General features: G+C 44.2%; 1 protein-coding gene across 2 annotated transcripts in view; it reads left to right on the top strand.

The window, feature by feature from the left end:
* The window catches only part of LOC138248865 (gastrula zinc finger protein XlCGF57.1-like), a 140,008-nt gene that overhangs the window by 57,282 nt on the left and 67,054 nt on the right, over window positions 1-15,672 (top strand). For both annotated transcript variants that reach the window (XM_069202824.1, XM_069202825.1), the window contains one exon: window positions 6,565-6,672. In XM_069202824.1, the coding sequence (XP_069058925.1) occupies window positions 6,565-6,672 (108 nt within the window). The remainder of the gene's footprint in view (window positions 1-6,564; window positions 6,673-15,672) is intronic.

Raw genomic sequence — 15,672 nt, 5'->3', positions numbered from 1 at the left:
AGATCCAGAACCAGAATGATTCTCATAGCGCCACAATGGCCCCGTCAATTCTGGTACACAGATCTCCTCAACCTATCGGAACAACCTCACAGGAGGCTGCCGTGCAGACCGGATCTTCTGAGCAGGATGGAGGACAGGATTCTACATCCCAACCTACCCTCTCTGAGCTTAACAGCATGGCTCCTGAATTCCTGCAGTATGGGCACCTAGGGCTCTCACAGGAGTGCATGAACATCTTGAAAGAGTCCAAACGACCTTCCACGAGGCGTTCTTAAGCTTTTAAATGGAAGAGATTCTACATATGGTGCTGTCAACAAGGTCAGAATCCCATACGGGCTCAGGAGAATGTCATACTGTCCTATTTACTTCATCTGGCAAAGTCCTGTCTGCAGGTATCATCTATTAAGGTACATTTGTCTGCCATTACAGCCTATCGTAAGTCACCTTCTCAGGAATCCTTCTTTACGAAACCTGTAGTCAAGGATTTCTTAGAAGGTTTGAAAAAAGTTTTTCCGCCCATTCGGAGACCATCTCCTCCATGGGAGCTGAACATAGTATTGTAAAAACTTATGGGCCCTCCTTTTGAACCTATACACAAGGCCTCTTTACAACACCTTACGTGGAAGACGGCTTTTTTGGTGGCCATTACTTCAGCGAGGAGGGTCAGCGAAATTCAGGCTTTGTCTTCCAAAGAACCGTACACGGTTTTTCACGACAATAGAGTGGTTCTGCGAACTCACCCATCTTTCCTTCCGAAGGTGGTGTCAGAATTCCACATCAATCAGACTATGGGGGTTATTCTAACTTTGGAGGAGGTGTTAATCCGTCCCAAAAGTGACGGAAAAGTGACGGATTTACCACCAGCCGTATTACGAGTCCATTATATCCTATGGAACTCGTAATACGGCTGGTGGTATATCCGTCACTTTACCGTCACTTTTGGGACGGATTAACACTCCTCCAAAGTTAGAATAACCCCCTATATCTTTACCGACTTTCTTTCCCAATCCGGAGACTCCGGCGGAGAAAGCATTGCACTCCTTAGACTTGAAAAGAGTGCTGAAATTTTATTAGGATAAAACAAAATCCATTAGACATTCCAACCGCTTGTTTGTAAATTATGGTCATTTGAGGACAGGAGAGGCAGCATCTAAACGAACGATATCAAGATGGATAGTTTCTTGTATTGTGAATACTTACCAGCTGGCTAATAAACAATTACTAGCTAGGCCTAAAGCGCATTCCACAAGGGGAAAAGGAGCTACTGCTGCCCTCCTTAACAATGTTCCAATATCTGAGATTTGTAAGGCAGCTACATGGAAGTCTGTACATACATTTACTAGACATTACTGTTTAGACTCAGATGCAAGAGCGGATGCCCAAGTGGGGCAGGCCTCTCTGAGAAATCTATTTGCATAATACGTATCTATTCCTGCACTTCTATTAGACAGTCCGCAGAGTTTAGGGATGGGCTTGCTATGTTTATGACTATTGATGAGGATCCCCTGGAAGAGAAGGATAAGTTACTTACCTGTAAATCCTAGTTCTCTTCCAGGGTTATCCTCATCAAAGTCATAAACAACCCACCCTCCTCCCTGGACGCACGTCTCCTAGAAGTGCAGGACAGACTGTCTTTGGAATCAGTTACACAGATTGTCACCGTAAAAAAGTACTGACCTAACTGTGAACCAACTGTCACCTTTCCTTCACCCCTGAGGCATGGTGGGATACTGGAGGTGCTCAGGGTCTTAAAGGCACGGTGCCAAAGTTTTTATGGTTCTCCTGTGTTAACCTGCATGCAGCCTATTGGCTAAGAATGCTCCATTGTTTTTCAATGTATTTTTTTCTCTTTTTTTCCCTAGTGATTACTACTGCTTACTTCCCTAAGCCCAGTTTTGGGGGCTTGGGTAGATATTTATTCTCTATTGTAATTTTATAATGAAAAAAAAAAAAAAAAAAAAAACTTCATAGAAATAAAGCATTTTAGCCTGTTTATGATTATAGCCTGCATTGCTGTTTTACACATGTTTAATATGTGTGTATTTTATATATGCTCCGGGGTCCCCGCACAAGGGTGGGAATATTCAATGTTTATGACTTTGATGAGGATACCCCTGGAAGAGAACTAGGATTTACAGGTAAGTAACTTATCCATCTAACCCACATATTGGGTACACATGATCCATGCATGACTTGACTCTTAGTTTTTCAGTTTATGTTTGAACACTCACTTTTAATAAATATATTACTAAAGCATGATGTGGTAGCACATTGTCATTTACAGACAGTAAATTTCCAAGAAATGTCCAAAAACCTTCCCATTAACTTGCAGCTTTACTGATAATTAACAATAATCTGTGAAAATTGGGGTTCAGAAAACATTTATCATTTGCACATCTCCAAGTAAAGTGTTCTGACTTTTTCCATCCCATTAAAATATTTTTTTCATCGCACAGAAGTACAAAAAATGGTCTTTCACAGCTACTGGAATATATTTTGAAATGTTTGTAAAGTTGACTTAGTTATATATATATATGTTGTGTGTTAGGAAAAACCTGATACTAAAAGCCTTTCACTTCACATAGGTCAGCCAGTTCACCTTTCAAAATCCTGGAACTCTGCAGTCACAAAGAGAAGTATTTGCATTGCAAGAAGACAAACTTACTTTTGACCTCTGTCTCTGAACACAGAGCAAATGTGACAAGAATAAGATTTAAAGGCATCTTAATTGCTAATTCAGTTTCTGACTGAAACAGAACACCTCTTCTTTGTCAACTTGCAAGAAGGGTCGAGTGGAATCTTAAAACAGCTCGACCTCATGAAATAAAACTCACCATAGCGAGTGGTCGAGAAGATTTTTCGAGCCCTAAAATACCAGTTCATACATAGATAGTGTTCTGATGGATACAACTACCTGTGGATTACTCACCTTAAGAATTCTCCCAGTGAACCAGCATGCAACGGAAACTTTCTTCCTAGCTTTTCACGTCGATGAGGATGTCACAATTGCATGGCTCCACATGCGACTCCGTCTGACGTCATTGTGGCAATAAGAAGTCCTCGCTGGCGTGCTGACGTCAGTTCCCTTTTTTCTGCGCCTTCGACGCTAACGGTTTTTCCTGGCTCTCGAACAGTTACTTTTTTGAAGGCATTCTTGTTGTCTAGTTACAATGTCTCCACATAAGAAATCGGGCTTTAAGCCTTGTCATGAGTGTCGGGGTCGCATGTCGGTCACAGATCCTCATGAGGACTGCTTGTGATGCCTAAGCTCGGACCACGATGTGGAGAAGTGCATGTCCTGCCAGCAGATGAACCCAAAGGCCTTGAAGGAAAGAGAGGCTAAGCTCTTCTTGGCAAAAGCTAAGAAGGCGCATAAGGGTCATCGAAGATCTAAGGCGAGGGACTCTTCCTCGCATAAGTCCTCGAGATCTCATAAGAAGCGGCGCCAGCACGATTCTCAATGCCGTTCTTCCAGAGATCGGTCTCGGCATGGGAGGTCAGTCCAACGATCACTTCTCAACCTCAGAGTCCACAGGCTTCACCGGCTCCATTGTTGATTGAGGTCTTCGAGTCCCCGGCGAGTGCTCCGGTTCACTTTTCTCCTGTGTTAACTCAGGAGCTGGTGGCACAAGCTTCGGATTCGACCCAAGTGCCTCAGGATGGGCAGAGGTTTCCTGCCTTCCCTACTCCTGGGAGCGGATCCAGCAGCGTTCCTTAATGCTATGTTTAGGATTGTCAACAGAGCTATGGCCTCTTCTGGCGCACCGGCTTTTCCCACGGGTCCATTAACTTTCTCTCTGTGTTTGCTGGCACCGTCCAAACAGGCCCCATTTGTACCCTTCTATCTAGTTGAAGGTGCTGGGGTGGCGCTGATGACGTCATCGCCCCAGATGATGTTGCAGATGGAGTAGATTCTGGCGCCGGATGGATCCAGATCGGGACGCAGTGTATCTCTACCATCTCCTCCCCCCGAGCGTTCATCTACTTTGAAACCGGCTTCGTTGACGTCTGCTAATTCTCTGACGCCGCAGTTGAAGGCCAGACTGAGGTCAAGGAGGAGGGCATTAAGGTTCTTGGAGGAGCAGGAGTAGTGGCAGCAGCTGTTGAAGGAAGGGGAGATTCCTGAGCCTATAGGTGAATTTCAGGGTCTAGACTCTGCAAGTGGCCTAGATACGTCCCCTGAGTGTGATCTTTCATCCCCAGGCGAATTCAGAGGAGGCAGCATCTTATCACAGTGTTATAAGAAAGATTGCTGAATTCCTGGAACTTCCTTTACCAGCATCAGAGGTGAAGACGAACATCTTGACTGAGGTGTTGCATCCTTCCTCTACATCTGCGGAGCCACTACTCCCTTTTAATGATGCCCTTACTGAGCCCATTTTAGATATTTGGAGGAAACCTGCCCTGACTCCAGTGGTTTCCAGAACTGTGGCTAGGAGGTACGGAGTTGCTCCTGGGGATCCACAGTTTTTGTCTCAGCATCCAACACCTGAGAGCTTGGTAGTGCAAGCATCTTGTTCTGCCTGATCTGCACCTGGTTAGTTCCATGCTTCTCCATCAGATAGAGTCTAAGCGGTTGGAGCAAACAGCAAATAAGGGTTTCTCCTCATGCAGTATGGCCTTGAAGTCGGTCAATGCTACCTGTGTGCTGGAGAGGTATATTCATGCCCTGATGGACATGGCAAGAGCTGTAGTGCCAAGCTTGCCTCAGGATGTGCAGGGGCAGCTTGATGAGCTCCTGTTGGACACTCAAACGGCGGTCAAGCAGGTTATCCAGTCGGGTTTGGATACGGCTGATTCAGTTGCCAGGGCAATGGGCACTTCAGTGGCGACCAGGAGGCATGCATGGCTTAGGTCTTCTAGCTTGTCCACAGATGTTCAGACAACTTTGTTGGACCTACCGTTTGATGGCGAGAAGTTTTTGGATCCAAGGCCGACTCTGCTTGGGAGCGTTTTAAAGACAGCAGAGCTACTGCAAGGTCCTTGAGTCTCCAGGCTTCAACGTTCACACCCTCCCCCATGGGGAACAGGGTCAAGACTGATTTGCATATGGCTGGGTCCAGACTGGGGTGGCATGGTGAGCAAAAGAACAATGGATTAAACCCAGATCTGTGACTGGGGGTGAGTGTTTGAAAGGTTTCAACACTCCATCCATCATCCTTTTGTGTTGCTAAATTTACCTTCCTTCCTAAAGTGGCCACTCCCTTTCATATGGGTCAGTCTGTAACACTCATTTTTTTTTACCCTCCTCCTAATCCATCAAAGGAGGAGGAAAGACTTCATCGTTTGGATCCAAAAAGGGCTCTGAGTTTCTACATTGAGATGACTAGTCTTTCAAGTTGATGATCAACTCTTCATAGGATATGTGGCCCTTTCCAGGTGGGTCATTCTTTGCATAAAGATTTGTTATTCACTGGCAAAGAAGGTACCCCCTGGAGGTATTAGGGCCCATTCCAAAAGGGCTAAGTCTGCTACTTCGGCCTTGGCTAGAGGTGTCCCAGTTGCTGAAATTTGTAAGGCCACAACTTGGGTTTCCCTCCACACTTCCGTGAAGCATTATTGCTTAGACTCCGGAGTTAGGGCCATTTGCACGTTCTGTTTTGCAGGATTTCTTGGTTTGACCAGTCTGGCACCCACCTCCGAGTGTGGGACTGCTTGGGATTCTATTCATAAGTTGAGGAATCCACAGGTAGTTGTATCCATCAGAAGAACAAGTTACTTACCTTCAGTAATGCTTTTTCTGATGGATACAGTAGCTACCTATGGATTCCTCATAGTCCCACTCGCCTCCCCGTTGCCTTTCTGGTCATACCAAGACTTCTTTTATTATAAATGTATATTTGTTTTTGGTATTTTATGTAAACAAATATTGTGATTTATATTTGTATTTGGATTGGTATATATTGTTCTTGTGAAGTCGGTATTCACCTGTTCGCCTCGAAGGCATGTAAAAAATGGTGAAACTGACATCAGCACGCCGGCGAGGACTTCTTATTGCCATGATGATGTCAGACGGAGTCGCATGCGGAGCAGTGCAATTGTGACGTCCTCGTTGACGTGAAGAGCTAGGAAGAAAATGTCAGTCGAATGCTGGTACATTGGGAGAATTCATAAGGTGAGGAATCCACAGGTAGCTACTGTATCCACCAGAAAAAGCTTACCGAAGGCTTTTCATTGAGCTTTGGGTTTGAAACTGCAATTCAAGTAAACTTTGCTTGAAACTCATTGGGGCCAGTGTTGAAAAAATCTGTGCCAAGTAGCTGACGGAAAAAGTGAAAGTCAAAGGAATGCACTGAGTTCCATGCAGAGGAACTGAATTGAAGTGGGCTTAATTGGTGACCGATGTGGATGTTGTTATTCACACCCTGTTAGTCTCAGTGGCCGTTGGATGACAAAGTTACGTCACCATCTGTTCTCCATTCATTAGTCTCAGCTGACAGTGAGTCTGTTGGACAGACTTGCACAAAAAGTCCACCCCACACTTTGCAGTTTGCTTATGAGGTCCTAGTACGTTCTACAGTTATCACATTTCTTCCCAGAATTAATTATATATCATTTTTACAGGAATATCAAATATCTCATCTCTTAAGTCTTCAAACATCAAAGAGAAGGCAGAGGCTTCAGGAAATATTCAAGACTCTGAGATGAAAGAAATTATCTGTAATTTTCCAGGTGAGTAAATGTCACCATTTTGAAAATGATGTGCAAGTGACAGTCTCTAACCTTACGGTAGGATAGGATTACTAATGCATGTGAGCCGTTACAGTGTACACATTAATCATGAGCTCCTTTTGCCTAGCCACTTGTTCATTGTATTTTTCTTTGTTTTAATCTTCTGAGCTTAGTAGTCCTCTCTTTTTGAGTTGAATATTACATGGAACTGGTTTGAGAAATGCCTGTCTGTCTTGAGCATACCTCATGTGCCCTATTCCTCTTAACTTAATGCCTTTATACTTACCTCCGTCCATGTTGCTATTTAACAGTAGTCCCATGTAGTAACCAGAATTGTAGTGTAAAATAAAATGTAGCTCAATGTTTCTAATTTTTATGTTTTTTACAAAACTTACAAGGCACACTGGAGAGTTAAACATCCCACTATGCTGATTGTGGCAGTTAGGCTCAGTTTTACTTTTTCTTGAATTCCACTCCAGTGGACTTGACAATCTGTGGCTCAACTAGAGATGGTGATTGTTTTCTGACAAACCACTAGCAAAGGACAAAGCTTTGTTACCCCAGGGACCCACCCAAAGTGTATTCCACAAGTGACCACGATAATGCCTTCTTTTCAGCCAGGGTTGACCGAAGAGATATATATATATGTTCGATGGCATGTGTAGCTGCAGATACACATGCTGTGCACATGCCGCCATCTAGTGTTGGGCTCGGAGTGTTACAAGTTGTTTTTCTTCGAATAAGTCTTTTCGAGTCACGAGATCGAGGGACTCCTCCCCTTTCGGCTCCATTGCGCATGGGCGTCGACTCCATCTTAGATTGTTTTTTTTCTGCCATCGGGTTCGGACGTGTTCCTTTTCGCTCCGTGTTTCGGGTCGGAAAGTTAGTTAGAATCTCGGAAAACTCGTCGGTATTGTTTGCGTTCGGTATCGGGTTAGTTACAACAGATCGACACCGACTTTGGAAGAGCTCCGGTGGCCCTTGGGGGTTTTTGGATCCCCCATCGGGGCCTGGTCGGCCCGGCCACGTGTCTCTTCAAGGCTGATGGAACGGACCCCATTCCGCTTCTGCCCAAAATGTCACAACAAGTATCCGTATACAGATCAGCATCTGGTCTGTAACTTGTGTTTGTCTCCAGAGCACAAGGAAGATACTTGTGAAGCCTGTCGCGCGTTTCGGTCGAGGAAGACATTAAGAGACTGAAGAGCGAGAAGACTGCAGATGGCGTCGGCGCCGACAGGACAAGGGCGTTTCGATTCAGGAGTCAGACTCAGACGAGCTTGATCCCAAAGAAATGCCGAAAACCGTGAGTAAGACGTCGAAACATAAAACTCACGAGAAGACCACAAAAGCCCAGGGGACGCCACCGCCAACAGGCCATGGCTTAACCCGAAAAATAGATGACCGATCATCGGCACCGAAAAAGGGCATGCTTGTGTCGAAGTCATCCGACTCCGGTCGAGATACCGGCACACAGCAATCTCGGGCCCGAGACAGCAGCTCCGAACAAGTTCGGCACCGAGACAGTGGCACCGAAATGGGTCGGCACCGAGACACCACGACGCCGAAAATAAAGAAGGTTTCGTCGGAGCCCAAAAAGGCGACCGAAAAGGTTTCGATTCCGAAACACCCAGCCTCGGAACCGAAAACAGGTTCCTACACAGAGGAACAGGGGTTGTCCTCCCAAATGCAAGGACATAAGTTCGAACAAGAACTTGAATCAATGGAGCCAGACTACACTCAAAGGAGGCTCCACATTCAAAAGGACACAGGGAAGATAAGCACTCTTCCCCCAATCAAAATGAAAAGAAGACTTGCCTTTCAAGAAAAGGACAAGCAGCCACAGGCAAAGGTGGCAAGACAAACAACTCCGCCACCATCTCCACCACCATCAATGCACACATCACCGGTAGCCACTCCACCATTGATGCAATCCCCGACTCATACTGCAATGAGTCAAGATGATCCCGACGCATGGGACCTTTATGATGCTCCGGTATCAGATAACAGCCCAGACTGTTACCCTGCGAGACCGTCACCACCTGAAGACAGTACATCCTACACGCAGGTGGTCTCAAGGGCAGCTGCTTTTCATAACGTCACCTTGCATGCAGAACCGATTGAGGATGACTTTTTGTTTAATACACTATCCTCCACTCATAGCCAATACCAAAGCTTACCTATGCTCCCTGGAATGCTAAAACACTCCAAACAAGTATTTCAGGATCCTGTGAAAGGCAGGGCAATAACCAAGGGTGGAGAAAAAGTACAAGCCACCGCCAACAGACCCTGTTTATATTACGCAGCAATTAACACCAGACTCTGTGGTTGTTGGGGCAGCTCGCAAGAGAGCAAACTCTCACACCTCGGGAGATGCTCCACCTCCAGACAAGGAGAGTCGCAAATTTGACGCTGCGGTGAAAAGGGTTGCAGCACAAGCAGCAAATCAATGGCGCATTGCCAACTCACAAGCACTTCTGGCAAGATATGATAGAGCTCATTGGGACGAAATGCAGCATTTCATAGAACACTTACCCAAGGAGTTCCAGAAAAGGGCACAACAAGTGGTGGAGGAAGGACAAAGTATCTCAAATAATCGGATACGGTCAGCAATGGATGCAGCAGATACAGCTGCAAGGACTGTAAACACTGCAGTAACAATAAGGAGACACGCATGGTTGCGTACGTCAGGATTCAAGGCGGAAATAGAACAAGCCGTGCTGAATATGCCTTTTAATGAACAGCAGTTGTTTGGGCCGGAGGTGGACACTGCTATTGAGAAACTTAAAAAAGACACTGATTCGGCAAAAGCCATGGGCGCACTCTACTCCCCACAGAGCAGAGGCACATTTCGCAAGACACAATTTAGGGGGTGGTTTCGCGGTCAACCCACAGAAGCCACAACCTCACAAGCAAGGCCCACTTATCAAAGCCAATATTAGCGGGAAGTTTTCGGGGGACAATATAGAGGGGGACAATTCCAAAAAAATAGAGGGAAGTTCCAAAGTCCCAAAACTCCTCAAAACAAGCAGTGACTTCCACGTCACAAATCCCCAACACATAACACCTGTGGGGGGGAGACCAACCAAGTTTTACAAACATTGGGAGGAAATAACAACAGACACTTGGGTCCTAGCAATTATCCAGCATGGTTATTGCATAGAATTTCTCAAATTCCCTCCAAACGTCCCACCGAAAACACACAATATGTCAAAAGAACACATGGATCTTCTAGGACTAGAGGTCCAAGCGTTGCTACAAAAAGGAGCAATAGAATTAGTACAAATTCAACAGAAAGGAACAGGAGTTTACTCTCTGTACTTTCTTATACCCAAAAAGGACAAGACTCTAAGACCTATATTAGATCTCAGAACATTAAATACCTACATCAAATCACTTTCACATGGTGACATTACAGGACGTAATCCCACTGCTCAAACAACAAGACTACATGACAACACTAGACCTAAAGGATGCATATTTCCATATACCGATACATCCTCTACACAGAAAGTACCTAAGGTTTGTATTCCAAGGGGTACATTACCAATTCAAAGTGTTGCCATTCGGTATAACAACTGCGCCAAGAGTTTTTACAAAATGCCTGGCAGTCGTAGCTGCACATATCAGAAGGCAGCAAATACATGTGTTCCCGTACCTAGACGATTGGTTAATCAAAACCAGCACGCTAGAACGGTGTTCACAACACACAAAGTATGTCATAGAAACCCTCCACAAACTAGGTTTCTCAATCAACTACACAAAGTCACACCTTCAGCCGTGTAAAACACAGCAATACTTAGGGGCGACAATCAACACAACAAAAGGGATTGCCACTCCAAGCCCACAAAGGTTACAGGCATTTCACAATGTAAACAGGCCATGTATCCAAAACAAAGAATACAAGTCAAAATGGTGATGAATCCTAGGCATGATGTCCTCATGCATAGCCATTGTCCCAAACGCAAGGTTGCACGTGCGGCCCTTACAACAGTGCCTAGCATCACAATGGTCACAGGCACAGGGTCAACTTCTAGATCTAGTGTTGATAGACCGCCAAACATACACCTCGCTTCAATGGTGGAACAATATAAATTTAAACAAAGGGCGGCCTTTTCAAGACCCAGTGCCACAATATGTAATAACGACAGATGCCTCCATGATAGGGTGGGGAGCACACCTCAATCAACACAGCATCCAGGGACAATGGGACACTCAGCAAAAACAGTTTCACATAAATCACTTAGAACTACTGGCAGTATTTCTAGCGTTAAAGGCATTTCAACCCATAATAAGCCACAAACACATTCTTGTAAAAACAGACAACATGACAACGATGTATTACCTAAACAAACGGAGGCACACACTCAACACAGTTGTGTCTCCTGACACAGAGAATATGGCATTGGGCGATTCACAACCACATTCGCCTAATAGCACAATTTATTCCAGGGATTCAGAATCAATTAGCAGACAATCTCTCTCGGGATCACCAACAGATCCACGAATGGGAGATTCACCCCCAAATACTGAACTCTTACTTCCAAAGTTGGGGAACACCACAAATAGATCTATTTGCAACAAAAGAAAACGCAAAATGCCGAAACGTCGTATCCAGGTACCCACAAGATCAGTCTCAGGGCAATGCGTTATGGATGAGTTGGTCAGGGATATTTGCATACGCTTTTCCCCCTCTCCCACTCCTTCCATATCTGGTAAACAAGTTGAGTCAGAACAAACTCAGACTAATACTAATAGCGCCAACGTGGGAAAGACAACCTTGGTACACAACACTACTAGACCTCTCAGTAGTGCCTCATGTCAAACTACCAAACAGACCAGATCTGTTAACTCAACACAAACAACAGATCAGACACCCAAATCCAGCATCGCTGAATCTAGCAATTTGGCTCCTGAAGTCCTAGAGTTCGGACACTTAGACCTTACACAGGAATGTATGGAAGTCATAAAACAAGCTAGGAAACCTACCACTAGACATTGCTATGCAAATAAGTGGAAAAGATTTGTTTATTACTGCCATAATAATCAAATTCAACCCTTACACGCATCTGCCAAAGACATCGTAAGATACTTACTACATTTGCAAAAGTCAAAGCTAGCTTTTTCTTCCATTAAGATACATCTTACCGCAATTTCAGCTTACCTGCAAATTACGCACTCAAATTCACTATTTAGGATACCAGTCATAAAAGCGTTTATGGAAGGCCTAAAGAGAATTATACCACCAAGAACACCACCAGTTCCTTCATGGAACCTCAACATTGTCTTAACACGACTCATGGGTCCACCCTTTGAGCCCATGCACTCTTGTGAAATGCAATACTTAACAATGAAAGTTGCATTTCTAATTGCCCTCACATCTCTAAGAAGAGTAAGTGAGATTCAAGCATTTACCATACAAGAACCATTTATTCAAATACACAAGCATAAAGTAGTTCTACGGACAAATCCTAAATTTTTACCAAAAGTCATATCACGGTTCCACTTGAATCAAACAGTAGAATTACCAGTGTTCTTCCCACAGCCAGATTCTGTAGCTGAAAGAGCACTACATACATTAGACATCAAAAGAGCGTTAATGTACTACATTGACAGAACAAAACAAATTCGGAAGACAAAACAATTATTTGTTGCTTTCCAAAAACCTCATGCAGGAAATCCGATTTCCAAACAAGGCATTGCTAGATGGATAGTTAAATGCATTCAAACTTGCTATCTCAAAGCAAAAAGAGAACTGCCTATTACACCAAAGGCACACTCCACTAGAAAGAAAGGTGCTACCATGGCCTTTCTAGGAAATATTCCAATGACTGAAATATGTAAGGCAGCCACATGGTCTACGCCTCATACGTTTACCAAACACTACTGCTTGGATGTGTTAACAGCACAACAAGCCACAGTAGGACAAGCAGTATTGCGAACTTTGTTTCAAACAACTTCAACTCCTACAGGCTGAACCACCGCTTTTGGGGAGATAACTGCTTACTAGTCTATGCAAAGCATGTGTATCTGCAGCTACACATGCCATCGAACGGAAAATGTCACTTACCCAGTGTACATCTGTTCATGGCATGGGACGCTGCAGATTCACATGTGCCCACCCGCCTCCCTGGGAGCCTGTAGCCGTCTCGAAGTTGATCTTCAACATTTGCAAATTTCGAAATATATCACTTTAAACTACATTATGTACATACATATTCACTCCATTGCATGGGCACTATTACTATGATACACAACTCCTACCTCACCCTCTGCGGGGAAAACAATCTAAGATGGAGTCGACGCCCATGCGCAATGGAGCCGAAATGGGACGAGTCCCTCGATCTCGTGACTCGAAAAGACTTCTTCGAAGAAAAACAACTTGTAACACTCTGAGCCCAACACTAGATGGCGGGATGTGCACAGCATGTGAATCTGCAGCGACTCATGCCACGAACAGATGTACACTGGGTAAGTGACATTTTATATATATATATATCTATATATATATATATAGATATATATATATATATATATCTATATATATATATATACACACACATATACACATACATATACACACACACACGACACACACACACACGCACGGGCGTGTGTGTGTGTCTGTCTCTCACTTTTGAATGTTGCAGCCTGCCTCTTGCAGTCTATTGGGCCCGGTCTCAGTATAAAGCTGTACTATATACTGAATTCGAAATTGTATGGGTGCCTATGGATGCAGTACGTAGCTTTGATTTCGTTTTTTTAGGTGGTTGGGCGTATTACTGCCACATGTGCATGCCTTTTGTAATTCTTCTTTGCGTTGCTGGTGTGCTGTAACTCTGTGTAGCTGAGGGTTCTGCTATACGTGGAGCGTTTTGTTACATGTGGTGCTGCTGTTATCTTTTGCTGTTTGCTTCTCCTTTTAGGTCTGATGATGCTTGTTACTTTAAAATGAAATTGGGACTGATGCTTGTGCATTGTACCTCACATCTCGGGCATGTAGCTCTTGCTTGCCCTTTCGTGTTCCAGTGTTGAGTTGTGCTGGGTACAAGTTATATAGTACTCTAAGAAGTGGCAGAGTTTTGGAACTTTGGCTTAAATGGTGCTCCACTTTGGGTGTTTAGCGCACCACGTTTCCACTTTGGGTGGTCAGATGTATAGTGCTGTGAAGTTTACAGTGTGTGGTGGGGAAATAAGTGTACATTACTTGGAATGGGAAATAGGTCCAGTCAGGTACCACTCTGGATGGTCACATACCACTTATGGTGACTCTGGATGGTCACATACCACTTATGGTGACTATTGTTCCATTTGTATGTTTTATTGTGTATGGTAACCAGCATTGTTTGTTCAGGAAAGGAAGTGTTCATTCTGCAGTGCTGAGTGGTCAAGCACCTTGTAGAGGGTAAGTTGGTGGTTTCATTGTTTTTCTTATCAGCCATGCTTGTTCCTTTGTCAGATTTTCAGATGCCATGACCATCAGATGACATACCAGGTTTTCATACTATCATCGAAACCTTTTGGCCTGCTTTTACAAGCAAAGATGTTGCCTGCTTCTTTTATTATTTCAAGGATGCACTAAATAAATTAGTACAGTAAATACCAATCATTGAGCATACATGGAACAAGGGACTCAAAGTTATGCAGAACTCATCCACAGTCTCAGCAGTAGTTCCGTCTCTGGATAAGAACTATAATGTCGTAGTTGAACTCTTCCTCTAAGCAAGACTGCTGGTAAAGGGATGACAGCACTTTTGTTTTTAGGCGACTAAGCCAGTCCTACAACAAGTTGCAAGTTTCGGCCCACCCCTCCCAGCTCATAAGCAGTACCTCACCATAAACCCAAACAGTAAAATGTGATTTCTGGCAGCCTTTACGCATGGACTCTAGAGTGCGACATCTCAGGGGAGTCGTGGTTAAACTGAGATGACCCTTTTCTCACATGAACAACAAGGCTCCGTCACACACAGGCAGTGAAAGATAAGCAGTAAATTTTCAATAGGTTTTATTAACAAGACTGCAATCTACTGTAAAATTCATGAGCTGCAGTGAGTAGGATAATGCACAGTGCAAGAAGCATGATTGTGAACATGAGTCATGAATATAAAAATCTCCACCATCTTGCAATAACAAAAGATGTAAAATACCCTCACACCCTAGCATGATGAACCAAATCTCTAACCTAAAGAGAGCTAGGTGTGATAAACCTATTCTGCCAGTACCATGTCCATTAGAAGCGCCCCCCAATCCTTGTTACCTTGGAATGAGGTCTCTGGATCAGACTCTGTGGGGACACCAAGGCTGGGTCTGCATCAAGGCGACTTGTAGCATAGATAGTGTTGATGACATCTGGTAGGAATCTCTCTGATAACCCTGTCTGTGTGTATTTATACAGATCTTGCAGGGCCCCTGATGCAGATATGTCCCCACACAATAGATAAAAAGGCATGCTTTGGGCAGCAATTATATAAACAATTCCCTCCAAAAGTACATTGTGTTCCTGTCACATGTAAGTGAGAATGGGACCCGATGTGAATACCTACATATATCATTTGTCTTTCACGCTGATAGTGACGCCTTCACAGAATGGCACTGATAATGGGAAATCAATACATTTTCTTAACTATAAACATGACAGCCATCTTAGAAGAAATAATGAAATAAATGTTCTAAAACTGAGCTGGCTAAGTAAGTTAAAAGTCACTAGGTGATGGGGACCCAGGCCTGCAAGCCAAAAGCTAAGCGATCTCCTGATTCCCAATAAAACTAAATAGGATCCAGTACAGTAAAGCACCATAGACTTCACCAGCTTGCCCAATAGGACACTCCAAATCGGACTCTCTCATTATGAGACAGCACAAAGAAAATCGAGATACCCTTCTACACTCTGCGCAGCCCCTCTAGAAAAGGGGTAGGGTTGGGTGGGGTCAGTGCTTGTTCAACATTGTTAAGAGAGTCTCTGCAATAGCAGCAAAAACTGTCAGAGCATCAAATTTGCTG

Source organism: Pleurodeles waltl, chromosome 8 (genome assembly GCF_031143425.1).
Source record: "Pleurodeles waltl isolate 20211129_DDA chromosome 8, aPleWal1.hap1.20221129, whole genome shotgun sequence".
Lineage (NCBI taxonomy): Eukaryota > Metazoa > Chordata > Amphibia > Caudata > Salamandridae > Pleurodeles > Pleurodeles waltl.
The sequence above is the reverse complement of the archived record's forward strand: the minus strand, read 5'-3'. Positions and strand labels throughout refer to the sequence as shown.